The sequence below is a fragment of the Akanthomyces muscarius genome, chromosome 6 (genome assembly GCF_028009165.1).
Source record: "Akanthomyces muscarius strain Ve6 chromosome 6, whole genome shotgun sequence".
Classification (NCBI taxonomy): domain Eukaryota; kingdom Fungi; phylum Ascomycota; class Sordariomycetes; order Hypocreales; family Cordycipitaceae; genus Akanthomyces; species Akanthomyces muscarius.
The window spans coordinates 3,333,808-3,358,908 of record NC_079246.1 but is presented as its reverse complement, the minus strand read 5'-3'; the positions used below and the strand labels follow the sequence as shown (position 1 = coordinate 3,358,908).

At 51.8% G+C, this 25,101-nt stretch overlaps 13 protein-coding genes across 13 annotated transcripts; 7 read left to right on the top strand and 6 right to left on the bottom strand.

Moving 5' to 3' along the window:
* Positions 1–1,190: 1,190 nt before the first annotated feature.
* On the top strand, positions 1,191–3,181 carry LMH87_001206 (uncharacterized protein; the record flags this gene model as incomplete). The annotated part of the gene is made up of 5 exons (XM_056199246.1): positions 1,191–1,473; positions 1,525–1,860; positions 1,906–2,596; positions 2,644–2,874; positions 2,923–3,181. The coding sequence occupies 5 exons, from the start codon at positions 1,191–1,193 to the stop codon at positions 3,179–3,181; spliced, it is 1,800 nt and encodes a 599-aa protein (XP_056056113.1).
* A 572-nt stretch (positions 3,182–3,753) lies between these two features.
* Positions 3,754–4,296, bottom strand: LMH87_001205 (uncharacterized protein; the record flags this gene model as incomplete). Its single annotated transcript, XM_056199245.1, has 1 exon — positions 3,754–4,296. The coding sequence occupies one exon, from the start codon at positions 4,294–4,296 to the stop codon at positions 3,754–3,756; it is 543 nt and encodes a 180-aa protein (XP_056056112.1).
* A 999-nt stretch (positions 4,297–5,295) lies between these two features.
* Positions 5,296–5,813, bottom strand: LMH87_001204 (uncharacterized protein; the record flags this gene model as incomplete). The annotated part of the gene is made up of 3 exons (XM_056199244.1): positions 5,296–5,438; positions 5,661–5,714; positions 5,774–5,813. The coding sequence occupies 3 exons, from the start codon at positions 5,811–5,813 to the stop codon at positions 5,296–5,298; spliced, it is 237 nt and encodes a 78-aa protein (XP_056056111.1).
* A 4,266-nt stretch (positions 5,814–10,079) lies between these two features.
* Positions 10,080–11,762, top strand: LMH87_001203 (uncharacterized protein; the record flags this gene model as incomplete). Its single annotated transcript, XM_056199243.1, has 3 exons — positions 10,080–10,157; positions 10,224–11,336; positions 11,409–11,762. The coding sequence occupies 3 exons, from the start codon at positions 10,080–10,082 to the stop codon at positions 11,760–11,762; spliced, it is 1,545 nt and encodes a 514-aa protein (XP_056056110.1).
* Positions 11,763–12,902: 1,140 nt separating this feature from the next.
* Positions 12,903–14,147, top strand: LMH87_001202 (uncharacterized protein; the record flags this gene model as incomplete). The annotated part of the gene is made up of 2 exons (XM_056199242.1): positions 12,903–13,381; positions 13,433–14,147. The coding sequence occupies 2 exons, from the start codon at positions 12,903–12,905 to the stop codon at positions 14,145–14,147; spliced, it is 1,194 nt and encodes a 397-aa protein (XP_056056109.1).
* A 464-nt stretch (positions 14,148–14,611) lies between these two features.
* Positions 14,612–14,962, top strand: LMH87_001201 (uncharacterized protein; the record flags this gene model as incomplete). Its single annotated transcript, XM_056199241.1, has 1 exon — positions 14,612–14,962. The coding sequence occupies one exon, from the start codon at positions 14,612–14,614 to the stop codon at positions 14,960–14,962; it is 351 nt and encodes a 116-aa protein (XP_056056108.1).
* Positions 14,963–15,024: 62 nt separating this feature from the next.
* Positions 15,025–15,521, bottom strand: LMH87_001200 (uncharacterized protein; the record flags this gene model as incomplete). Its single annotated transcript, XM_056199240.1, has 2 exons — positions 15,025–15,049; positions 15,118–15,521. The coding sequence occupies 2 exons, from the start codon at positions 15,519–15,521 to the stop codon at positions 15,025–15,027; spliced, it is 429 nt and encodes a 142-aa protein (XP_056056107.1).
* A 418-nt stretch (positions 15,522–15,939) lies between these two features.
* LMH87_001199 (uncharacterized protein) lies at positions 15,940–16,761 on the top strand (the record flags this gene model as incomplete). Its single annotated transcript, XM_056199239.1, has 1 exon — positions 15,940–16,761. The coding sequence occupies one exon, from the start codon at positions 15,940–15,942 to the stop codon at positions 16,759–16,761; it is 822 nt and encodes a 273-aa protein (XP_056056106.1).
* A 100-nt stretch (positions 16,762–16,861) lies between these two features.
* On the bottom strand, positions 16,862–17,541 carry LMH87_001198 (uncharacterized protein; the record flags this gene model as incomplete). The annotated part of the gene is made up of 3 exons (XM_056199238.1): positions 16,862–17,100; positions 17,158–17,264; positions 17,456–17,541. The coding sequence occupies 3 exons, from the start codon at positions 17,539–17,541 to the stop codon at positions 16,862–16,864; spliced, it is 432 nt and encodes a 143-aa protein (XP_056056105.1).
* A 2,984-nt stretch (positions 17,542–20,525) lies between these two features.
* LMH87_001197 (uncharacterized protein) lies at positions 20,526–21,361 on the top strand (the record flags this gene model as incomplete). Its single annotated transcript, XM_056199237.1, has 4 exons — positions 20,526–20,687; positions 20,765–20,957; positions 21,114–21,131; positions 21,180–21,361. 4 exons carry the CDS (start codon positions 20,526–20,528, stop codon positions 21,359–21,361), a joined length of 555 nt encoding a protein of 184 aa, XP_056056104.1.
* A 90-nt stretch (positions 21,362–21,451) lies between these two features.
* LMH87_001196 (uncharacterized protein) lies at positions 21,452–22,098 on the bottom strand (the record flags this gene model as incomplete). Its single annotated transcript, XM_056199235.1, has 4 exons — positions 21,452–21,561; positions 21,612–21,752; positions 21,807–21,947; positions 21,999–22,098. The coding sequence occupies 4 exons, from the start codon at positions 22,096–22,098 to the stop codon at positions 21,452–21,454; spliced, it is 492 nt and encodes a 163-aa protein (XP_056056103.1).
* An 873-nt stretch (positions 22,099–22,971) lies between these two features.
* LMH87_001195 (uncharacterized protein) lies at positions 22,972–24,330 on the bottom strand (the record flags this gene model as incomplete). Its single annotated transcript, XM_056199234.1, has 1 exon — positions 22,972–24,330. One exon carries the CDS (start codon positions 24,328–24,330, stop codon positions 22,972–22,974), a length of 1,359 nt encoding a protein of 452 aa, XP_056056102.1.
* Positions 24,331–24,673: 343 nt separating this feature from the next.
* Positions 24,674–25,091, top strand: LMH87_001194 (uncharacterized protein; the record flags this gene model as incomplete). Its single annotated transcript, XM_056199233.1, has 3 exons — positions 24,674–24,713; positions 24,796–24,873; positions 24,949–25,091. The coding sequence occupies 3 exons, from the start codon at positions 24,674–24,676 to the stop codon at positions 25,089–25,091; spliced, it is 261 nt and encodes an 86-aa protein (XP_056056101.1).
* Between the last annotated feature and the right edge of the window lie 10 nt (positions 25,092–25,101).

Here is a 25,101-nt window from a genome sequence, read left to right as displayed (position 1 = left end):
CTCTAAATCAAAGGTGCCTGGAAAGGGTACCTACTATATTTTAAAGTTGCAAGTAATGTCCCTGGCGTCTATTGCTGTATTTATGTACAAGCCAACTAGATAGCTGTTGTTTACCAGGTCGGATCCTGTTTCCGAAATATCGCCTGCACTAAAGTCAGAAGAGAGTAATTGTTTATTTCTCGTCCAAGATATAATTCTTCTTGCTTTAGATAACATAAGCTATAACGCCTGTGGTTACCATTTTTAAGCACTGTATTGAGTGGCAAAAGGAATGGCAGCGATCAATGCATACTATCTGCGAGCGGCTCATCGCGAGTTTCAACCCTAGTTCTCATCACGGCATAGAAAGCGCGCCACTTTACACTATCATCGCAACGGAAAGATTACGCGCACTGATTCTCCCCGTTGATAGGTAATAATATATACTGCAGGCAAAAGCATGACCAAAGCCTGTAGCTCGATAAGCAGATGTATAGGGTAGCATCGCGACGCAGGGGCCGTTGAAAACCGCGCGGAGGAGGAAATGCTGGCTGGGAGAGCGCGATATCCGCGACCGGCACGACTCTCGAACTAGGCTTCGCGTAACTCGCAGTCACATCTGTGAGACATGTAGAAGCCTCACGAGAATCTAGAACCGTCACGGAATCTTTTCATGGTTCTGAGGGTAAAACCACATGGCTAGATGGAGCGACAACGCAAGCATCGTCTTGCGCACTGCGCGGGGGTAAATGATTGCCGCCTGCTTACCCGGCAAGTAATACAAAGCAAGAGTTCTTGAATATGCCAAGCCTGCCTTAAAGTCGCATGATCGTCAGCCGCTCGGCAGTCTACTATGCTTTCTCTGATGACGAGACTTGGTGGATCGACGTCGCCATGTCCAGCTATGCGCCAATCGCATCTGCATGGATCGATAAAGACAATAGACTCCGTCTGATTCGTGGTAAGTGGTATTACTGCATGGCACAAGAACGCCCCGATATTTCTACGGAGGGATAGTTTCCTCACTGGCGCCTCGGCGGCATCATCCCAAGTCGGTTGCGTGATTGGGCAAGCCTGTGCCGTCATAGCGGCACCGACTTGGCAGCCGGCCACAGCACCACAGAACAGCGCATCAATCTAGGATAAATTCTTTATATATTCTATAAAGCTTTTGTGTTTAGTTGGTCTCAGAATTGCACAGCAACGCAGCCATGGGTTGGACAGAGCGGCTACGGCCGACCAAAGAACCTGCCGTGACCACCGTGTACACGCAGAGCAGCGCCAATGCATCCTCGGTCGACCAGCCCAGCATCATATACGACGGTGAGCTGACGTACGAGCGTGTCAAGGGCGGCAATGGCTCTGGCGCGGCCTACCAGGAAGCAGCAGGCGCACCGGTCGAGAGCAGCTCGCCGCTGGGATACAACGTCGGCTGGGCGACCATCATCTTTCTCAACATTAACCAGATGATCGGAACTGGCATCTTTTCTACCCGTGAGTATCCCCCAAAATACAAATGCCGACACTTGCCTAATCCTTGCACAGCGGGAAGCATTCTCAAGGCTACGGGCTCGGTCGGGCTCGCGCTTATATACTGGGCCATCGGCGCGGCCATGGCTGTCGCTGGCTTCGGCACGTATCTCGAGCTCTCGAGCTACTTTCCCAACCGCAGCGGCTCCGAGGTCGTCTATCTCGAGCAGGCATACCCGCGACCCAAGTATTTCTTGCCCATTGCTTTCGCGGTGCAGTCTGTGATTCTGTCATTCAGCAGCAGCAACGCCGTCGTGCTGTCGCGCTACGTCTGGCGCATCGCCGACAAGACGCCCACCGATTGGGAGATGAAGGGCGTCGCAATCGCAGCCTACACGGCCGCCACCATCTGTACGTCCCCAGTCTTCCTACCCTGCCCAACTGCTGACCATATAGGCGTCGTCGTGCACAACCGCTATTCCCTCTGGGCAGTCAACATTCTCGGCGCGTTCAAGGTTGCCACGCTCGTCTTCATCAGCATCACCGGATTCGTCGTCCTCGGCGGCAACGTGCCCCGTGTTCCCCATCCCGGCATCAACTTCAAGGACGCCTTCCAAGGTACCACCAAAAATGGCAACGACCTGTCCACGGCCCTCGTCAGCATTGCGTTTTCGTACAGCGGCTACCAGAATGCGTTCAACGTTGTCAACGAGATCAAGGACCCGGTGCGCACGATTAAAAAGCACGGTCTTATTTCCGTCGCGATAGTCTCTGTCCTGTACATGCTCTGCAACGTGGCATACTTTTCCGCCGTGGACAAGGATGCCTTTGGCCAGTCCAAGGAGATTGCCGCCGCCGTCTTCTTCACGCAGGTGTTTGGATCTGGCGCCGCGGAGACTGTTCTGAATGTTTTGGTGCTTCTCAGCGCCTATGGCAATCTACTCGCAGTTCTGATTGGCCAGTCGCGCATGATTCGTGAGATTGGGCGACAGGGCGTGCTGCCGGGCACCAATTTCTGGGTGTCGACAAAGCCGTTCGGAACGCCGATTGGACCGTACGCGCTGAAATGGGCAATGACCTTTCTCATGATTGTGGCGCCGCCGGCTGGCGATGCGTTTACATTTGTTGTCGATTTGCAGACCTACCCGTGAGTTGATTCTCGTGATCTTGGCGCTGCTGTGCTAACTAGAGTAGAAACAGCATGTTTGTCTTTGCGATGGCGATTGGTGTCTTTATTCTTCGACGCCGCCGCAAGAAGAGCAATATTCCCAAGTCGCAGTTTCAAGTATGGGATATTCTGCTCATTTTCTTCACGCTGATCCAGGTATTTATCCTGGTGATGCCGTGGTGGCCTCCGAAGGGCGGTCCGTACGCCGGCGATGTGAGCTTCTGGTACGCCACGTATTGTGTCGTCGGCATCGGCATGTAAGTGTTTCCAGTCCACCCGACGAGTTCAGACACTAACGTACCCAGCATGGTTCTATGCGGACTGTACTATGTGGCATGGATGTATGTCCTCCCCAAGTGGCTGGGGTACCGGATCTGTGCCGAGATTGTGACGACCGAAGACGAGAAGACATCGACGCACAGGCTCGTGAAAGTGCCCCTGGCAGACGTCTCACAGTGGGATGCGGACCACACCGAGTCTGGGGAACTGCGACTGCGAGGATCGGGCACCGCGACTGACTCTGACAGTGTGGGAGAGCAAAAACGCAGTGCAGTCGACGATTGAGTCCCCAATGCATCGTTTCGATACCTTCTTTGACTTTACTAGACGCTAGATACAGACCATAAGCCGTGCGATATATTTTTTCTCTTCCTTTCGACCCTTGCCATGTTTCGACCACCCGCCGATACAGCAGGTCACGACTAACTAGTTGATGCTAATGGTTACAATACGGGGATTAGTGCTCGATGCGCCCAAACTTGGCAGCCCATTATTTACTTTCTTGATCCTTTCTTTGTTGCTAAAAGACTGTCTCACCACATGATGTCGTTTGCTTGTGCTCTTATTCTAGTCATCTAGTTTTCGCCGTTGCTTTTCTTCTCCAACCAACCGCGACGGGGCGTGCGTTTGTTCCCCGAGCATTTAAACCTTGAACTGGTTCATCTGCCCAACGTACACTAACTAGCTCCGGCACTGTAGCATTTTGGCGTCGCAGGTTTTGCGGAGATCTTTTGGCTTGGCTACGTCCACGTGCTGTGTAGGGTGATGGCAGAATAAAAAACAAGATTTGGTAATCGTACATAAGTAGTCTGTTCCGGTCCAAGTCACTCTTCAATGTCCAAAATGGCCCAGTTCAATTAAAATGTTGGGGCATCTGCCCCTATCGGCTGTAGATCACCAGGCCCTTTGAATGTCTCGAGAATATTCGCCTGTTCCGACAACATGAACCGGTCAATCTGCGTTCCAATCTTGGCCAAGCCTCTCCAACGCTCCAAATCCGCCGGATTCCTCTTATCTCCATGCGCCGCCTCCGCATTCTCCCAGTGTCCCTGCGAGAAGCCCAGCAGCGTGGTAATCCTCTTCTGCTTGATATCATAGACTAAAGAGCAAATCGTGCCCGTCTCCTCGAGCCAGTTGCACTGCCAGAGCTCGCCGGGCCGGATGCACTGGTACGTGGCCGTTTGGTAGTTGATGCGTCCGGCCATGGGCCCGCCGTGAATGGCATAGACGATGCGCGAGTCGGAAAAAAACCACATCTCGTAGCGCCACTTCTCCGGTTTGCCGTTGTCGTCTTGGGCGTCATAGTCGTAGATGAGGTGAAGATCGCGAATGTCTTGGTCAAAAGAGGGATGGAGAGCAGTGTTGGAGTGGAAATGGGGAAGCGCAGTTTTCGGTGCCATGATGCAGGATGCAATGACGCAGTGGAGGAAAGGAAATTAGAGAGAAAGAAGTGTTTTGGTGGTATAATAAAGACTGAATTTTCAACCATTGAATCAAGGATCTTTAGTGATACTTATACGTTAGCATCGATGGAATGCAAGCCTGGAGATAGGCTGCGATACATTGCCGCTTGTGTACGTCGCTGAGTCCGCGGAGTTGAACCCTATTCGAGTGCCGGTTCTTGTGCCGATCGCCTCTTAGAATACACATGACTAATGAAGAGAATTTCCAAGGATATTGTCTCAAACTTTGAACAAAAGACCTCGGCCGCTAGCAGCCAAGCTAAGTGCAGCTCGTGATGTAGCGGCTCAAGGCCCGAGGCGGCTAACTGCTGTCGGTTGCAATTGAATTAATGACTAAATTCCGCTTAGTGATCCATCAAATCTGGTTTCATTCAGCCGAAATCGACTACTGATATATTCTACTCCACCACGGCATAGCTCAACGGCAACTTGGTAGTCCAATTTAGAGTTTATCAATTCTGCTCTTCAGTCCGCGGAGGAAAGCCGGTCCAAATTGGGACAATCAAAGCGCTGTATTTCGCAGCACTTGCTACAGTCAAAGATAAACTTGGTCATTGTTAACTGCGGTTACATTTCCATCTGCTGCCAGTTGTACTAATGCAGGAACATCGCAGGAGCCGAACCCTCCAACAGGCTCCAAACCAGCAGCACTGTAGACCAACAGCTTATCAGCGTCCAAAACTCTCTTCCCTGCCACACATCCGCCTAATCTGCCGAAAAATACTGGCTCGCGCTTTCATTCTCTCCACCTTGCATGAGCCTTCCCGCGTAGGCAAGTGTCTCAATTGCCTGCCGCGTACGAATCGGACATCCCGCAATCGCCCAACGCTAGTGCATCATCGGGCCTCGGCTGGACCCTTTATCAAGCCGCAAAAAAAAGTTTCTTCCTACACCCAAGCTCAAGCCATCAACTATACTTATTGGCATGTTCAACTCTCAACCTTGTTTCACCACTGTCCAGCTGGTCCTGGAGAGGAACCAGAGATCTAGCGCCCCCTTCAGATCTTTCAATAAGCTCGTTAAGTCGAGAGCGTAATAACACGTGTAAACCTTTTCGTTTTGGCCCTCAATCGACGCGGCTGCAAACACGGCGTCGAGAAGTCTTGTGTGTCAGTCGCGTGGACAGATGCACCAAACAGCGACTGAGGAGATGAAACAGTGCACAACGTGGGAACTTGTATGATCGAGAATACGGCACGCATCAGCCCCAGCCATTCGCGCCTCGCTGCTGCTCTTCTCTCAATAGATAACGATGTCATCGTACAGCTATTCGGGGTTTCTATGCCTGGCAACATGCCTACCTGTAAATGTGAAAGGTGCTCTTTTGTCGCGTACAGCAAAATGTGAATCCACACCTGCTGGCGTGGAAATAGGTGTTAGGTACTTCAACACTTTCACAGCAGCCGCGACGCACGATGCCAAGTCCCGACTAGTCTCATGGCGTAGAGAAGCATACAGTCGTGAATTGAGGTCAGTGTCTGCCAGCAGCTTTTCAGATAGCTCATCGAATATTTGAGTCTCTATTTCGTGCGTTGGGAGTATTTTTCGGTGACTAGATATGAACTCTTCTGCCTCATCAGAAGCGCCAGTGTCTTGAGTGGCATCGGTTTCCAGCGACCGCAGTTCAACTGCGGGTACTTCGTTATCTGCAAAATGGCTTCAACGGCTGATCACGGGCGATCTCAGATACTAAGGTTTCTCGGCGTCAGGAGCATGAAACTTTTTCTGGGAGCTCCTTGATGGACAAGCATGTTTTGAAGCTCTTTCTCTGCGGACGATTATAGTGAGGTCCTTTGTTGACGGGCGCTGATGACGCTGCAGCGTGACTCACATCTATAGTGGGTCCCAGGTAATTCCGCTCGCGATAATTTCGAGAGGGGTACCAGTACCTTCTACTAGATATTTTAAACGCCTATAGCGCCACTAATAGTGTAATAAAAAACAAATTATATTAGGAATAAAGAAAGTATCGAATTCTATGTTAATTAATATAATTAATACTTTATGTACTATCCTCTATTACTATAGAGAGCCTAAATACAGTATAGTATCGTTAAGATAAGCTAGTAAAGAAGGTTATCACTAAAATCCTCTTAGCACTTTATAGCAGCCCTTTCTAATAAATTAAATAATTTAGGCGTATTTAGTATATTATTAAGCTTAAGATAGTAGTTAATAATTTTTTCTTTAAGTAATACCTAGATGTTCTTAATAAGGTTAAGATTAGGCGAATAAGGCAGTTAGTCTATAATATTAACGCTAGTACCTAGAGTGAACTTATATAACTAATTTCAGACTCTATAAGCTATATATATAGGAGTGTTATCCTATATAAATATATTTCCTGGTTTTAGAATTATAGGTAATTCTGACTGTAGGACGTTAAGTACTAATTATAAAAAGACACTACCTTAGCAGGAGAGAGGATCGCCTTATATTACAATTAAAGACGATCTCCTATACGTGCTAACTACGCCTTAAAACATTAAAGAATTACAGCCCTAGGGCGCCTTTAGCTAGACTCTATCCTTATTAAATCTCTTATCCTATACCCTATTAGTTATTAAGTTATAGCTAATTCTCTAGAGGGTTACTAAAATACACCTTTTAAGTAAAATACCACTTTGTCTTTATATTATTACTATATGCTATAGAGACCTTATTAGAAAAAAAACAGTATACCTAGAAAGAGATTAGCTTCCTAAGATACTCTTATATAAATCTCTAATAAATTACTATATATCTAGTTATCAATCTAGGCCGTTAAATTATACGCTTATAGAGGATACCCTAGCTTTTTAAGTAGCTAATTAGAGTTATTATAGAATAACGAATATTTGCCTGTTTAATAAGAATTCTGTTTTAGATAAAAGGCTCTTTATTAATAATTTATATAATATGTCTTTTATCGCGTTTAGATATCTTCTTTAGCTGCCTAGGGCGGGGTCTATCCTAACCCTTAATTTGGCGTTTATAGTGTGTTGTGATACTAGAGACGCTCCCTTTTAGTACACACTCTATACGCGCCACGTCTTTATAAGAATAACTAATAGACTAGAGGCGCTATACCTTTCCCCTCTTATAAGGACTATAATTAGGATTTTAAGTGTATCTAGGCATCGTGGCGGGGGATAATTATGGTTATAAAGTCGAGTGTTGATTTTCTACGGGACGCGTTTTGGTACTAACGTCGGCCACCCCCTGCGGAGCACCCCCACTTAGGAGCACCCTTTTTACACCAAAACACTACCTTTTTAGTAGCTAATAAAACAATCCCACTTAGCTTTAATATTATATATAAAATATTAGTATTTATATAAATACTTAATAAAAAAGTTTCTACTTAGCTTTTATTAATAAATAATTATCCTCTAATTTTAGAAATTATTAAAGTTAAGGGTAGAAAAATGTTAAAGATTAGTATATAATTACTAGTATTTTCTTAACACTAGAAAATCTTTAATAAGTTTAGAACTAAAATAGCTATTAATTTTTAAAAATTAGATAATAACTACTAGCCTCTATATATATCTTATATAATATAGATTAGTCTATCTTAATATTATTAATAAAGACTTTTAGAAAGTAAGCTCTTTTTTAGATATACTTAATAAAAGTAGGTATTCTAATAATAATATAATATAATACTAGTATATATAATATAGCTTAGATTTTTTTAAGTTTTAATTATATTAATATACTGTTATAACTATTTTTTTTATTTAATTAAAAACTCTTTTAGTTTACTAGTATTTACTAGTAAATTTCTTTTCTCTCTTTTTAACTAAATATTTAAATTTAATAGAATTAGCTACTATCTAGAAAGTAAATAATTAGATATAAAATAATATTTCTGATTTAATTATATTTTTATAGTCCTATTAGTACTTTAGTTATAGATATATAGTCCCTGTTAAAAGCCCTTTTTTGGTGTGAAAAGGGTGCTCCCAAGTGGGGGTGCTCCGTAGGGGGTGGCCGACGTTAGTACATAATTTTGGTGTTTTGCGAGCGGAATTACCTGGACCCACTGTACACATTAGCCTGACACAACCCTATCAATAAATCCATAGCTGAGTGTTACGGCCGCAAGTGGATTGATAAAAAGGCAAGAAAAAACAGCTAAATAAGTACAACTTCGTTTCTAATGATAACGCTCTCGGCTTTGTGAATTACACGAGCTAGTAGGATCGGCGAGCGCGGTTTATCGCCGCTATAGTAGTGTAAACGCGAAAATTTAAGGTAATAGTATTGTTGCTCTTTAACTGTATACTAGATGTAAAAAGAAATGAAGCTAGCGCTGCGACGTAAAGTTCACTGTATAAGTAACAAGAGAGCGTTGAGACTGCAAGGAATACTGGCCGCCACACTAGCTAGGAGGCCCTGGTGGGTGGCGGCGAGAGCGGCATTCGGGGGCGAGCAGCTGCGTGACGGCAGGCAATTGGACGGCGATTAAATTGTCTTTTCCATTTCAGCTGTCGCGTTACTATAAAAGATGAGACTAAAATTACAGTAAATAAGAAAGGGAACAAAGAGCGGCTAACCAAGGGATGCCCTTGTTGCCCGAAGATTCGCGGCTCTCGCCACCAGTCTTGCCCAGACTGTTCATAATGGACGCCACAGCATAATAGCAGACGGTCTTTACTTGCTGTAAGTTCAAACTCTGTCGCGCCCCATTCCGGGAGGAATCCGTCAACGCATCACAACAGAGTCCAGTTGTTAGCAGGAGACATTCACCATCGCATTTGAGCAACGGTCGCATGCACACCTTGGATGAATCATCGAACCACAGCGCCACCGACTCATTCAACGGATCATGCGGGGTGGAGTGGATCGTGTCGACGCCGGCATATCGGCAGTCGTGTTGCCGCCGGACGGGCCGCAATTGGGATCTCGGCCATGACATGCTTTCCTGAGATGCTTTTTGCCGTCTCCGTAGGCCGCTGTGGAGATTGGACTCTACGTCGCAATCCGCAAAACCGTTGACGCATGGCGAGGACAGAGTCATCTCATCAAGCCCACCAGTCATGCTACACATGTTTGCTGGCAATTTTCACTGCAGGTTGCATCGGAGCGAAAGGGCTAACCCCGGCCGAGTGCGGACGCTAACAAGAGACCGGCACCGAGCCAGCATGAGCAGCGGAGTGGGAAAAACAAGAAAATGAGGGCCTAGTTCTGCATCGCTGCGGCCAAGCCAGCATATAATGTAACCCTACATTGAACAGCGACACGCAATCATTATTGCTGCTCTGCCGTTCGCCCAAACGTGCGGAGAGTCCGCGGATCCCTTTAATTTCTTACAGCAGCATACGCGTGATGGGGTTGGAACCTGCATATCCGCGGAATACCATTCGCTCGTCTTGTCGAGGGCTCCTAACGTTAGTATGACGGACTCGCATACGGTAGACACAGCTGGCCTTCGCCCGGTGATTTGCATAAATCGGACGACCATATCTACATCCAGGCCGGGTCTTCGGGCTTTAATACGAGTAACTGCGGCTTGTGTCGTGTTGCATTAATTTACCCCAACTTGTCTCCGCGGCCCCTCCAGTGCTCTCTAACTCATCTCGCTCGTGACAAAACAAAAGTGCCGGTACAGTAGTAGGCGGTCTGAAGTAGTGTGGCGATCGTCGTCGCTCTTATAAATACGAATGCAACGCCAGCTTACCATATTCTTTGAGCCAGAGACTAAGCACCTCAGAACGACACCAATTCCGCTCGCAATGCTCTCGACGCAGCACCTCGCGAGCTGGGCTCACCAACTCACCCTGCGTGATAAAGTCGCCATCGCGGCCAGTACTGTAGGTTGCGCTCTTGTTCAAGACTGAATTTTCCAGCCTGTGCTCAACTCACATTCGGTGTCGTAGGCGCTCGTGTATTTCGCCCTCCAGGCCATCTACCGCATCTGGTTTCACCCGCTGGCCAAGTATCCTGGACCCAAGCTGCAGGCCGCCTGGTACCTCCCTCACCTCTACAACAACTACATTGTTGGCAATGGACACTTCCGGGCCACGCGCTTGCACCGCAAGTACGGCCCCATTGTCCGCATCGGGCCGAACCATCTCGCCGTCGACGGCGCCATCGGATGGCGCGAGATTTACGGCCACAAGACGGGCAAGCAAGAGTTTAACAAATTCTTCACTCCCACTCGCGACTCCGAGTTTAATCTCATCAACGCACCCAAAGACACGCACCGGCGCATCCGCCGACAACTCGCGCACGCCTTTAGCGACAGCGCGCTCGCCGAGCAGGAAACCGTCGTCCTGCAGTATGTCGACCTCTTCATTGATCGTCTCACTGAGCGCTGCGGGGAAAGCATCAATATTGTCAAGTGGTTCAACTTTACCTCGTTTGACATAATCGGCGAGCTCGCGTACTCGGAATCATTCCACAGTCTCGAGAGTAACGGCTACCACCCGTGGGTCCTTTCCATCTTCACTCTGGTCAAGAGTAGCGCTCTCCGCACCTTTCTCTACAACTACCGTTTGCTGTTCCACATTGTGCAGTCTCTTCCTGTGTCCATCTCTCCAATTGGGGCATTTACGAAAATCCGCAGCTTCGCGAGCGAGAAGGCGGTGGATCGGCTCAACGGAAGCGAAAAGCCTGGCCCAGACCAGAGTCATAGGGACTTTATGAGCTACATGCTCCGTGACACCAGAGACGGCAATAGAGGCATGAGCGACGTTGAGATTGTCAGCACTACGCCGACTCTCATCATTGCGGGCAGTGAGACGACAGCCACCACGCTTTCGGGGCTCGTCTTTAATCTCAAGCACAACCCCGAGGCACACCAGCTATTGCTGGACGAGATTCGCGGCACGTTCTCCAGCGAGCGTGAAATCAGCATGAAGAGCGCCGCCAACCTGCAATATCTCCAAGCCTGTATTCACGAGACTCTCCGAATCTACCCGCCGGTGCCAGAGACGCCACCACGCCGCTCGCCCGGCGCGCAGATCAACGGCGAATACATTCCCAGTGGTGCAAGTACCCCCACGGCACAAAATGAGCAAGCAGCATTTGTGAGAACTGAAGCGCTAACGAGCTATACATAGACCAAACTTTCCATCTACCAGTGGGCAACATATCGCAACCCGGAGCACTTTTCCGACCCCGATGAGTTCCGCCCGCAGCGATGGCTGCCCGCCACGCACCCGCTGTACGACGCACGGTACAAAAACGACAACAAGGACGTCTTTAAGCCTTTTAGCTTTGGCACGCGCGACTGCATCGGCAAGAACCTGGCCATGAATGAGCTGCGTCTGATTGCGAGCCGTCTGCTCCACCGCTTCGACTACGAGCTCGCGCCGGGCCAGGACGACTGGATGGCGTCGCAGCGCTCGTATGTGCTTTGGGAAAAGGGAGACTTGAACATTATTCTGAAGAAGAGGCAGACGGCCACGGCATGATGGCATTCGAAAGCTACTTGTTTATTTTTTTCGGCAGTAAATAGTCTCAGTAGCTTCCACAATGCAACTCTACAGATGAAGTAAACAGCATGTACACTATGCCCTTAAGAATTGATGGCCTCTAATGAGTCGTGATGCTGCGTCGCTGCATGGTATTGCTTCTGTTCCCGATTCCCTGGCTATTTTCGAGTCGCTTTCCTTACCACTACGCGTAACCTTTTATGGATGGTATGCTTTCCTGACTTGGGAACCATGACTCTGTCTGCGCTAGTCCCGGCAGCCCTCTGTCCGGATGCGGTGCCGGCGGCGATCGTAGCTCCGTGGCGACTCCAGAGTCTAAACACGAGCGCAGCTCCGGCCACGCTGCGAAACCCGGAAGAACGCGATCAATTTCCTTTCCAGGCATGGCTTTATTCACGCGCCGTTTCAAGCCGTTTCAACCACGTATAGTACACAGACCAATCTTGACTGTTCCCTATACTTTCAAGCGATTTCATGGAGAAGTAGGAGATTGTGTGTCCGCTAGACTTTGGCTTCAGTGTAGCTGCGCGTCGTGCTTTGTAATTCCGGCAGTTTAATGTGACCGTTACTTTACCACTTCCGAGAGCTTACCATTGCGGATTTATTTTCTCATTATGGATGGTCGCAAAGGGGGTAAGTTAATAGGTGGCTTGCAATATTGATTCGGATCTCACTGAGCTCAACGAGAAGGGATGCATTCGCCCTTGGTGAAGAGATGTCTCGCAGCTAGACCCATCCAGGCTGTGGCGCACATCGCCCGTCATGGATTATGGACAGTCTAAAGGGTTCAAGTTTCATGGCACTAGTTTACTTCTTGACTGGCAGCGGCGAGTTGAATCTATTGGGTGATTTTAACCCGTTTTCGATAGCCCGCATTCCAGCTTTGCGCGTCGGCCATCCTTATCGCCATCATTGATCGCAGATGTATTAAATGTAGACACTGCACCTTGCGCGCGCTCCATCTCATTCTGTCTCTTTTGCTCTGCTTTTGGTTTTTCTCCTTCCAAAAACCGCATCGTGTCTTGCTACCGGTGAGCGTCACAACGCCTGCGGTGTCCGCCTCCACACTGTAGAATAAAATTGCAACTCGGCAGTCGTCCAAAATAGCTCCCACTCGTCATGTCCTTTTCATCGCACGGGGATGTTTCGCCCACAACCCTCACCTCGTCAACCTCACCCTGGCGCCGCGCGAGCCTCTCCAGCACGCACAGCATGGGCCGGCAACAGCCTTCCAAGATGCGCCGCCGCGCGCTTGCCGGATTCTTCGTCTGTCTTGCTCTGTTCCTATGGGCGACGTCGAGCTCGTACCGTGCACGCATTACCTCCTGGCGAGATACCGTCCAACAGGCGACATTGCAGCACACGGACAAGGCCGGGGCGCCGAAGCTGCTTCGACTGTCGATGCTGTACGGCGAGGAGAATGAGTACTATAAACGGGCGCTGGAGACGCAACAGAAGCACAGTGAGCGCTGGGGTCACGAGTTGAAAGTCCTGAGAGAGGACATCTCAATGGGAGCCTGGAACAGGCCGAGTTATCTGCTGTCGACCATCGTTCAAGAGCTGGCAAAGCCCCGCGAGGAGCGTGCCGAATGGATCATGTAAGTCACCACTGCACACGAGATTAATTCAGCGTCTCATCAGCAAAACAGGTGGCTGGACGCCGACAGCATCATCCTCAACCCCGCCATCCCACCCGAAATCTTCCTCCCGCCGCGCGAGCTCCCCGACATCCACCTCGTCGCGACGCAGGACCCAGCCGGCCTCAACACGGGCCTCATGTTCCTGCGCGTCCACCCTTGGAGCGTGCAGCTCCTCACTGAAGCGGCCGCCTACCACCTGTACAACCCGGGCGCCTACATCGGCCTCCTCGCCGACCAGGAGGCGCTCCGCCGTGCGCTCCGCCGCCCCGACGCCGGCTGGAACAACCAGGGCTACCGGCCCAACGCCGTGTACATCCCGCGCGCGTGGATCAACGCGTTCGAGTGGAGCCGCGGGTACGAGGGCAACAAGGGCGACCTCCTCGTGCACTTTGCCGGTCTCAAGGAGGCAGACCGATGGCAGCACATGGCCGACTGGCTGGATATTGTGGGCAGGCACCCCGGCGAGTGGGAGGCGAGCCCGGAGGACACGGGTCTTGCGGCGAATGCGACGCTGTACTGGGAGACGGTGCAGGCGGCGACGCAGGCGGTACGTGTGATGGAGAACAAGGTGGCGGGCATGCCGGGCGAGACGTGGGCGGAGCTGGAAGAGAAGGTCAAGTGGACGAATGCGACGAAGGAGTTGCAGACGGTGCTGTGGGAGCATGCGGATGACGTGGAGCTGCTCCGGGCGACGGCGCGGGATTTGGTAACGGGGGGGCTGTAGCCTGGGACATAGAATAACATCGTATCTTTGCGTGGTAATTTACAATAACGGATATTGCAGATATTACTGGTTGGCGTGGCTGTGGCGGTGATGGACTCGTATAAGTCGACGCGGGCGGCATTGTGCGCTCAAGACGGTAGTAGGGTGACGAATATTTCCCGAAATGGATGAACAGGCATTAATTTTGCATTTTCGTGAGCATCTGCGCTTACTGGCGTCGGTGAATCTGACAGCGTTCACCTTGATGGCATCGTCAGCAGCATGGATGCGGCTGGAAGCTAGTGAGGGCGTGAATGGCAGGCAACGACGCCACACGGACAAGATCAGCGTGAATCTTTCAGCTATTTAATGAACCCATTTCGACTGGAGTTTTCTACTCCATCTCGTCGACAAAGTCCATCAACTGACAATTCCACAAGAAAACTTACACTTTGACCATTACCACACTCACACCCAACTCTACAATGCCTCGCTTCATCTTCCTCGTCAAGGCCACGCCCATGACCGAAGGCCTCCCCGGCAACGCGCCGCCCGCCGACATTTACGAGCGCATGGCCAAGTACAACGCCGAGCTCACCGCGGCCGGCGCCTTTGTCGACGCCGGCGGCTTCAAGTCCACCGCCGAGGGCTACAAGATCAGCTTCAACGGCGACGAGGCCACGTCCGCACAGGGCCCGTTCAACGTGGAGAGCGAGGCGCACGTCTCGGGCTTCTGGATCATTAGTGCTGCAAGTGCCGAGGAGGCGCTGGGCTGGGCCAAGAAGATTCCGTTTGGAAGGGGCGAGGTGGCTGTTCGTGAGCTGCGCGACAACTAGGCTTGTCATGGTGGATTTGTCGAAACCAGTAGTCTTGGGAGAATATACAAATGTATTGAAGTTTACTCTGCGTCGTATTTCGAAAGCCTGTGATTGTTAGCCCCCAACTCGAGCGAAGCGAGGCCTAAAAAGGCCCAAAAAGGCCCAAAGCTTACTCTATCAAGTTGCCGTCCGGATCGCGGATGTACAAGCTCCTCATCCGTCCCTTTGCGCCCGTCCTGTACACAATCTCGCCCTTTTCATCAAACGTCACGTCGCCCGCCGCTTTCAACCTCCTCTGCACCTCCTCCAACTCGACTCCATCATCCAGCTCAAAGCAGAGGTCTGCGGTGCCCGGCAGTGCCGTCCTGGCCTTGGGCTCAAACTCGGCGCCGCGCTGGTGCAGATTCATCTTTTGCGCGCCGAAATGCAGCGCGCGCCGGACTGTGCCGTCCGTGTCCTTGGGGGAGACAAACTCCGAAGCGCGCATGCCGAGGTGCGTGGTGTAAAAGGCGACGGTGGCGTGCACGTCGGCGCAGGTGAGGACGAGGTGGTCGAGGGATTTGACGGTCGCAGTCATTTTTGGTCCTCGCTTCGCTCGAGTTGGGTCATTTAAAAAGATTTGTCAATTAATCTACGCTTCTGGTGATGCGACGGGGATTTGTTGTGTCAATGTGTGATGCAAGACGCAGATCACGTCGGAACCATGGCCCGAGGCAAAGCGACGAGGCGTCATCGCGATGTGCTTGCCGCCCGACTACTGGCTGAGCTAGTTCCGACTGGCTGCTGCCCAGGAAAAAATTGTCATGAAACCCACCCGGCATGACAAGATGTTATGACAAAAACAAGACAAAGATGGATAAAGTTTTTTCAAGTTCCTGCTGTAATGTCTTGGATATTTAATCAGGGCATTGCGCCGTCTCCCCGCGGGGTAGCCCGGATATAACCCACCTCGTACATCCCCAAGATCAACATCGACGCTATAGCCCCCGAAAAAAATGCAAGATCCAGACCATGTACGACTGCTCACGCTCGAAGCCGACGCCATATTCGGCCTCGAGCCGCCGTCGTCCTCGCCGCAGCCGCCGTCGCACCGCATCATGCGCGACCCCGCGCTGCACGCCCTCCTGATCTGGTCCTCGCGCGGCGTCGTCACGGCTCTCAGCCGCGCGCTCACCACACAGCTCGCCGTCGATCCCGACAGCGTCGTCTCGCAGGCCGCGGCGTCGATTGCGGCGCTCGCGCGCTTTCGGCTGCAGGCAAGCAGCACGCTCGCCATGGCGCCGGCGTATCTAGTGCACCTGCAGGATGCGCTCGGGCTGCCGAGCCATGCGATCGCGGGCGGACCGACGTGGATCGTGCCAGATACCTTGCGGACAGCGCCATACTCGATAGAAGGCCTGCCGGCGGGTGTGCGCATCGTCACGTCGCTGGGAGAAGAAGATCGGGAGTGGGCGAAGGGGCTGTCGCGGCCAGGGAACTGGGAGGCGGAGGAGTGGGCGCAACTGCTCGCCGCCACGGAGACGAATGCGCCGTGGGCCATGGCGGTGTTGGCGGATGACGGCGAGGTGGTTTGCATATGCCACACGCCGGCGCGCAATGCGCAGGTCGTGGAGGCGGGTGTGTGGACGCGCGACGACTGGAGAGGGCGAGGTTTGGCGCCGCGGACGGTCGCGGCGTGGGCGACGACGCATGCGCCCGACACGACGCTGTTCTACAGCACGGCAAAGGACAATGCGGCGTCGCAGGCGGTGGCGCGCAAGCTCGGGTTGCGCGAGTTTGGGTATATTTGGAAGCTGCTGGCTGTGGCGGGTCGTTGACAGTCGCGACGACTTCTTCTTTACGATAGAACGAGCATGTGTTTGGGCAAGCGAGTACATTCAAATTTTTAATTATTATCCAAGACGGGAATCTACCTCGTTACTCTTCGTCGTCGTCGTCGCCATCAGCAGCGACGGCGGCCGTCTTGTCCTCGGCGGCGGGCGCATCGACGTCCTTGACGGCGGCCTTGTCGGCATTGCCGTTGGTGGCCTTGGTAGGCTTGGCATCGTCGGCATCCTCGTCCTCGTCCTCTTCCTCTTCAGCCTCGGCCTCGGGCTCTTCCTCCTCCTCATCGCCGGCAGGTGCCGTCTTGCGCTTCTTTACAGGCGGCGCATCGTCTGTGGCTGTTAGCAGGGGTTAACGGATACGCGCGCATACTCGACGGAGTGACTTACCATCCTGACCGTCGGCATCCTCTTCGGCGTCCTCGTCGCCTTCGGCCTCGGCATCTTCCTCCTCCTCTTCGTCGTCGTAGTCCTCACCGTCCTCGGAGGAAATGTATCTGCTATCCGTCAGCGCAAAGCCTGGTGTAAATTTTTGATGGATCGCGATTCTGGGGATGGCTATGCGCCAATTGGCCGACCACTTGGCGCGGGCGCAAACAGCTTGCGCTTGCTGACGCAGGGCTAGCCAGCGACGCCGCGCAGCCATTGCGACGGCCCATCATCAAAATCAGCCAGAGAAAAAACATACTCGGGTTCTTCTTCGCCATCAGAGTCTTCGGGGAGAGAGACGAGCTCGTCCTCCTCGTCTTCTTGCTTTCTCTTGCGGCTAGACATGGTGTGTGCGTGTGTGCGTGCGTATAAGCGGGTGAGAGATAAAGCGAAGGGAAGCTCCTGGCCAACAGCGGGAGCGAGAAAGTGAGGGAATCGCCACGCAGTAGACAGCAAACGAAGCTATATAATGCAATGGCAGTGATGGAAATGCGATGATGTGTGGGAGAAGAAAGGGAAAAAGAACGAGAAGAGGGACGGCGGATGAGAGGGAGGGAGGGCGAGGGACCAGGCACAGAACGAGAGTCGGGGAGGCGGGCAGCTTGGCCAGCCCAGCACGCAAAAGCTGGGGGCGTGGAGAGGCAAAGTGGGCGACCTAACAGGTTTCTATGGGATATTTGGCGTAATTCTGTTAGCGAAGCCGGTGGCTGAACTCCCCCGTTTGCTTGGGGTGTGCCCGGTGTTTGAGGTGCTGGGGGGTGCGCAAACGCCCCGAGGCAGCTGGCGAGGCAACCCCTCAGCAGGCCAGCGCCTGGAACTTGGCTGGAGGCATGTCCCTCTCCAAAGGCGCTCCTTTGACCCTGCGACGCTTTCACAAAGCAAAATAAGAGCTGCACCTATTCTTTGTCTCATTTTTCTTTGTTTTCATTCTTTTTGGCGATGAGAATTTCCAGTCCCCTTGATTTTCCCAGCCCACGTGCCTCCATCATCGTTTACTGCCAGCTGCGAGCTGCCAGCTGCCCACCACCTGGCTGACGGCCCGGCAAGCACACAGTGCGCAACAGTGCTCAGCCACACCCCAGCCACACCCACGTTGTCCCTGATGCTCTCCCTCTTCTCATCACCTCCTCATCACTTCCATCTCCTTGCATCAGACTGCATCTCATCACATCACAGACAGCCTCATAGACAGCATCCACTCCGTGCCTTCACATCATTTTAACCGACATTTTGTGCGACCAGCGCTGCCCGTCTCGTCGCCTTTGCCGCCTCCCTCCCACTGCAACACGCCCCGCTGCCGGCTCTCGATCCTCCGCCTCAGCGCCCTGGGCCCTTTCCCACTCGAGGCCGATCTGCTCCATCGCCCTGCTTTTTGCTGACGCCGACGCTGCCTCTTTTGCTTTTGGGCAGATAAGCGGGTACAAGCTCCCACGCTGGATGGATCCCGTCACTCTTTCGTCACTCCTAAACACGGGCTGCGTGTGGCTGTCCACGCAACTCAGTTGCTCAAAGTCTAATCCGGCTACAAAGCAAGCCGAAAGCGTGCGCTCTGCCAGATGCACTGTGTCCCCGCAGGAATACGCGTTTCCGACCCAGAGCAGTCACGGCAACGGACACAACAAGCAGACAGACTACATAGCCAATAATGAAAACAGTTGCGTAGAAGTAGATTCAGAAGTAGACTTATCTCGCGTTATTGCAGTGCGTTAACGGGTTAATTGTGAGTGCAACTAACAAGCCGCCCTGTGAGGTTTTATTCAGTCTGCTGCAGTAGAACGGGCGTAATAGTCAACTAGTCACGTCAAGTCCGAGGACTAATAGAGCAACTCGTCACAAACATTATTCAATCCTGTTGATTCATAGTTGACATGACAACTGCTAGCTGCACTATGCCGCTGAGGGATATCTATTTCGTCCCTTTTGTTCAGGTTGGCTCGTTTCAGTCTTGATGATCGTACTACAGGGTAGCGACTTCTAGTAACCAACAGCTCAAGAAGGCTGAAAGAGGAGGCCTCAAAAGTTCAGTTCTGTCAGCGTCAAACATAATGCATAGATAGGAACGACTAATTATTCTTATGTAGCGCAGACCATCTTCTCTTCACGTAATACTAAAATATCAGAGATCCTGACATGGTGGGACATCATGGACAAACCTGAGTGTATGCCAGCGAGTGTACACAATACCATGTGAAAACGAGAATGTCACTTGTCTTGCGTTACCCTGTGCCGCGCTCACAAACCAAATAGAGTAGCAAAATCCTCTCACCGCCCATCGGCTAGATATGCCTCCGCGAGTGCTTGCCGCGTTGCCAACTTACGAGGGCTGGAGTCTCGTACTCTTGTCCCTCGTACCGTCAGAATGTGCTCTAGTAGCCAGATCGCTTCCCTGACTTGACCGCCGACCTGATATGCAACCGCTAGTGCCTATGTTGAATTCTGGGTTACCGTTTTCAAGTGTTTTAGTCTAAAAGGCCTCCACATCATGGAGCACCTTGATCGCTTCTTTGACCTGGCCGTTGGCCTGGTATGCATCTCCGCCTTCGCTTTGAATATACAAACGCTAGATCTGCCAGACTGGTCAGCGTGTCTAGATGCATCTATCCAAGTGCCTCCTCCTTGAATTTGAGCGCTCGAATGTAAAACGCCCCCGTCCCCTCTTGGATAGAGTCGCTATCCTCATCGTCGAGACTAGTGCCTTCAGCGTGGGATGATTTCATATCGTCCGGACTGCGTGGCTGAGCTCCCACCGTGTCCTGAGTAGATGAAACGGGATTCGCCTAGCTTTCGCTCGATACCCGCTACCCGAAGCTATAGATAGCTGCCGTGTGCTAGCCGAGGACTGGCCTCCAGAGACAGCCCCACCACTGCTGGCATCATTAAAATAGTCGATTCCGACGCGGTCGAAGTAATCGCCTTAGATAGGGTCCGCGCTGTCTTCATTATCCATAGCCTGGTAGTCGTCCCGGCCGAGGTCTGAATTGTCGCCTTTTGTTCGGAATTAAGTTTGTCGTCTCCAGAGCGACATTCTTTGACCCATTCTAGAGTTCTGGCATGGCTCAGCATTCGCATTTTGGTGGTATCTGCATCGTCCTTTGGGAGAGCCGTTGGCAAAACGTCGCTGAAACTGCGGATTGGTCTCTTTAGGTTTGTCAAATGTCGCATGGTCGCGTTGGGAGGGAGGCTCATAGGGCATCCAACCATCTTTCCCAATCCGAAAGCTTTACCCGCAAACTGGCAAAAAAGCCGACGTCTCTCCCGTCAAACTGTCAACATGTACGGCTGTTATAAAATGCGACGCCTGGAAGAGGGAATTTGGCAGCGAGCGCGCCATGGTGCAGCACAAGGACACCAAGGAGCACTGGCCGGTCGAGTGCGGCCGATGCTACGATCGCTCTGCTGACAAGGAAGACTTTCAGGAGCATGAGTACAACTGTCACAAATATTGTGCCGACTGCGACCGCGATTTCCAAAATTACAACAACCTACGTATAGTGAGTGTCTGGTTCGCCGCATACTCGAATCACAGTGAAACAGGAGCTCACGAAGGGTACAAATGGGATATATATAGGACTATACTCGGATGAAGATAATTCAAATCTCTGACAAGTACGACGCCAGCGCCTCAATTCGAGTCGCCACAGAGGCGACAACATCACCTGCCCTTTTGCAAAAAGAGCCTGACCACCGCAACCGGTCTCGCGCATCACGAGATATATGCCTGCCCCAACGCCACCACGGACCGCGACTCTGTTTACCGCTACGTGCGCGGCAAGGACCCCAATGGCATCATCTACAAGAAGCTTCTCGAATGGCAGGGCACTAGCAGGTATGAGGCCTCGGCGCGCACCTGGAACGGCGACGGGTACGAGTGCTACCTCTGCCACCGCGACTTTAGCAGTCTCCATGCCCTGAACCAGCACTTGAACTCGGAGCTCGTGAGTACCGCTCGAATCCTTATTTGGCTTTTGACTTACACCAAATAGACCAGCAGCCGCTGTACCGCTGCCCCAATCAGGACTGCCGCAACTTTGAAGCGCTGGCGGGCATCATCAATCACCTGGAGAGCGAGACGTGCGGCATCACCCGCTTCGGCGCGGTGCAGAGGGGTATCACGCGAATGACTGGCGATGGCGCCCTCTTGTGTCTCTCGACGGACTCGCATTGAGTGAACGCGGCAATGATAATAACTACAGCTTTGTATTGATTATAATTTACAGGCTCTATCTATCCCTCTCACCAACGACTCAAGTATTGCTTACGCTGTCGGTTCAGCGCCGATAGTCTTGGGGTCACGGCAGCGGCTGCCAGCACAAATGCCATCGCCGCAGCAGGGGCCGTAGTCCTTACCTCCCAGGAAGCAGACGCCTATCCACCGATTAGAACTAATTCAATTTGGTTCCTCTTGGTCTACATACCGTTGTAGGGGACACAGCTGGGCTCCGCGGTGGGAGTAGGCTCAGTCGGCGTCAGGGTCTTTGGGTCGCGACAGCGAGAGCCGGCGCAAATGCCGTCGTCACAGCAAGGGCCGTAGTCCTTGCCGCCGAGGAAGCAAACACCTAACGTAACGATTAGAACACGCAAAGTCGAGTTTTGTTCTTTGAGATGCATACCGTTGTAGGGAACACATGTAGGCTGGGAGGTGGGAGTAGGCTGAGCCGAGGTCAAGGTCTTGGGGTCACGGCAGCGCGAACCGGCGCAAATGCCGTCGTCGCAGCAAGGGCCGTAGTCTTTGCCTCCTAGGAAGCAAACGCCTGCAAAGGTCAGCATCGTTGGAATGCAAAGAGATCAGGTTGAGTACGAACCATCATAGGGGACACAGGTGGCAGAGGAGGGAGCGGCAACGGCAGCGGCTGCGACAAGGCCAGCGCCAGAGACGATGGAGGCGAGGATGGAGTATTTCATTGTGTGTGTTGAGTTGTGAGTTGATTGAGTCTTGAATTGTGTTGCTTGTTGAACAGACTAGATGACTACATGGCGAAGCTCTTCCTATTTATCCTCATCCTCCGCTCAGAATAGACAGGGTTCCCGTTGCCCATGTAGACAATATCAAGGTCAGCGGTGAAATGACATCACATACGAGAAGCATTGCAGGCCATAGTCGTAGCGCCAAGACCGACAAGGGGTCCAACATCGCGAGCGGCCGGCGCGCGATCGACCGCTAGCGGCTCCCTACAAATACCAGAGGTTTGGCATCCAAGGATCATGGCAGGGTTGGCAGCTGAGTTACGAGGTAGCGTAATTTTAAATAGCCGTCAACTTGCAACGCGATACGAACGGCCCGCATTGTCTTGAGCGATCATCGCCTTTGCTGGGGCCTCCCGCCTGCCGTCGATGGACGGAAAAATTATCCCCACACTCTCATGAAATGGGGTCCAAATACGAGGTCCTCGTCGCCACAAAGGCTCGGCATTCCGCTCAAATTGCGGGCGGAGACGTCATTGCCGGACTCACCATCAAGAGGCCGCAGGGCTGTGCACCAGCGCGACGTCGACACGCGCATGATCCGGATCCGTCGGGCCGTCGCCATATTGCAATCTGCCATCTCAAAACAGGGCATCAGCTTAACTGATGGTGCGCTAAAATTGGCCGCCGACGCATAAGCTTATTCAGTTGTGCTTTTGAGCCTGGCAGCTAGCCAGACCTGAGGGCTTGTGTTTCCGCGCTCCTAGACCCATCTACAAGTATACAACTCAGAGACATGTGCTGGGAATCTTCGTAGCTAACGGTTTTGACCCTGTCATGCTTAATCGAGAGAAAGGTCTGACTTGCGGCTGATCATTGAGTTCCGTCTGTAAACTTCCGAATCATCGTTTGGATATCCGCAGGGTAAATGCTTAAAAAGTTTTGGTCAATAGCGCTGGTATGTGCGGTCTCGCTTGTGCAGCCTGGAGTTGGCTCTTGACCACTCAAAATGCCTCCAAGCCACTTAAGCGCCGCAGGGGCCCCAATCATCCCGTACGAGGTGTGGGTAGAATTGCCTTCCTCCAGAAGATATGAAATATCAGAGCCTGAGGAGCAATAGGCATCAATACCGCTGATCGTGCTCGAGGCCGGGACGAGCGTATCCTTTGCGGTTTGGTACCAGAATAGAGGGACGGTTGGTGCGGTATTCTCCACACGAAACTGATCAACTTGGTCTGAGAGATTGTCCAAGAATGACGAATCATTGAACATGGCCAAGATGTCTTGGTTGGCGAACGTCTCCCCATTTGCCTCGAGACACTGCTGCTTGGGCAAATAGAACATATCACGGTACTCCGGCTTGAGGTGCTCATCAAGCATAGTTTGGATCGACGGGGATTGGGCCGCAAAACCGATTAGAGAAATCGGAATAAATCCCGCCAGTGGACTTTTGTTGAGAAAGCTAATCGACTTGATGATGGATTGACCAGCACCAGCAACACCCCCCAAAGCAGCGCCTGCAAACTGTAGCTCTGGTGCATACTGCGGTTGTACTTGAACGGCTTGGAGGGTATCACTGCCTCCACCAGAATACCCCCATAAAACAATTGTGGCATTCTTTTGTATGCCAGTGATTGGCCCGGAGCTCATGGCAGCGCGGATGCCGTCAAGCGTAATATACGCATTGGTCTTGCTCGAGGGGTATATGCCCCGAGGCCCTTCTGCATCCGGAATAATGACCGGCCACCCCCGGTGCAAAGCCGCATCAGCGAGGAGCTCCTGGGCTTGCATGGTCGGTGAATTAATCTTCGGATATTGCGCAGCTGCTGCCTGGAATCCAAATGAAGGAGCGCAGTCTATGGATGCAGCGTCCTCAGCAGCCTGAAGCGACACGACCTTGCCAAAGTCGGCATGGGGCGGGATGAGAACAGTGACGACTGATGCAGTGGCATTCCCCGACATGTCGGACGTCCGGTATAGAATCTGGAAGCTCTTTTCCACAAACTTCTCAGCTGTGTGCCCAAACGCAGAAATTGCAGAAGGTGGACTGCGGTGGTTTAAAATCGTGCCTGGACTGCTGTCGCCGATATTGCTCGGCACCGTGTAGAATGAATCCTCGCTCGGCGGTGGAATGCCGCGTCTGGGGTTTCCAACATTGTCGGAAAATGGTGCCGGGTTGCCAAAAGACAAGGCAACGACGCATGTCGCTAATTTCCACGGCGCGTATCGCATGATGTATTTTGGCAGGGATAGAGCAGCCTCCAGGAGACTTTGTAGCTGCACGTAGGAATATCCTGTCACATAGGTTTGGAGCTTGAAAATTAGGCAAATTGGTGGTCTGTATCGTATTTAGGCTTTTATATTGCCAGCACTCTGTGCGTGGATCAGCATGGCAAAAAGTAATGGCATTGGGCCGAGGCGACCGTGTCGTGCTACTGTCTCGACGGAGAATGTTGCCCCTTCTTCCATTGTGTTTGCTGTTCGCTGTACGGAACGCGTCCGACTAAATTGCATCCAGTACACACGTGGCAGCCGCCCATCGCCGATATAGTGCATGATTTGCATTCCGCCACCCATGGTTCGCATTCCTGCGCCGTACATTTCAGATTTGAGATGTGAGTAAAACGGTTGAACAAATTGGAAATATGACCAAAGAAAAGTAGGCATGTGAGGGATTCGGAAGAAATCGTCTGCTAGTGGTGCGCCATGGACTGAGACTCTATCGGGTCCCTAACCCACTGACGGGCTTTACTGATAGCCTGCGCTTTCAATCCTGTATGTGTAAATGATAAATTGATGGGAAAGTATTACTACATTGCTAAAAAATTTCATGACTAAATCGCTGATAAGCTCTTACAGCTATGCTCTCACAGTTTTACGCTAAGCACTGTCTGGACAGTGACTCTCCCACGCCTGTCAATGAGCTGGAAACCAAGGCATGCACCATTATTTGCGAGGGCGCGATGTGGTCTCAATTGAACAATCAATTTTAATGCGAAACGC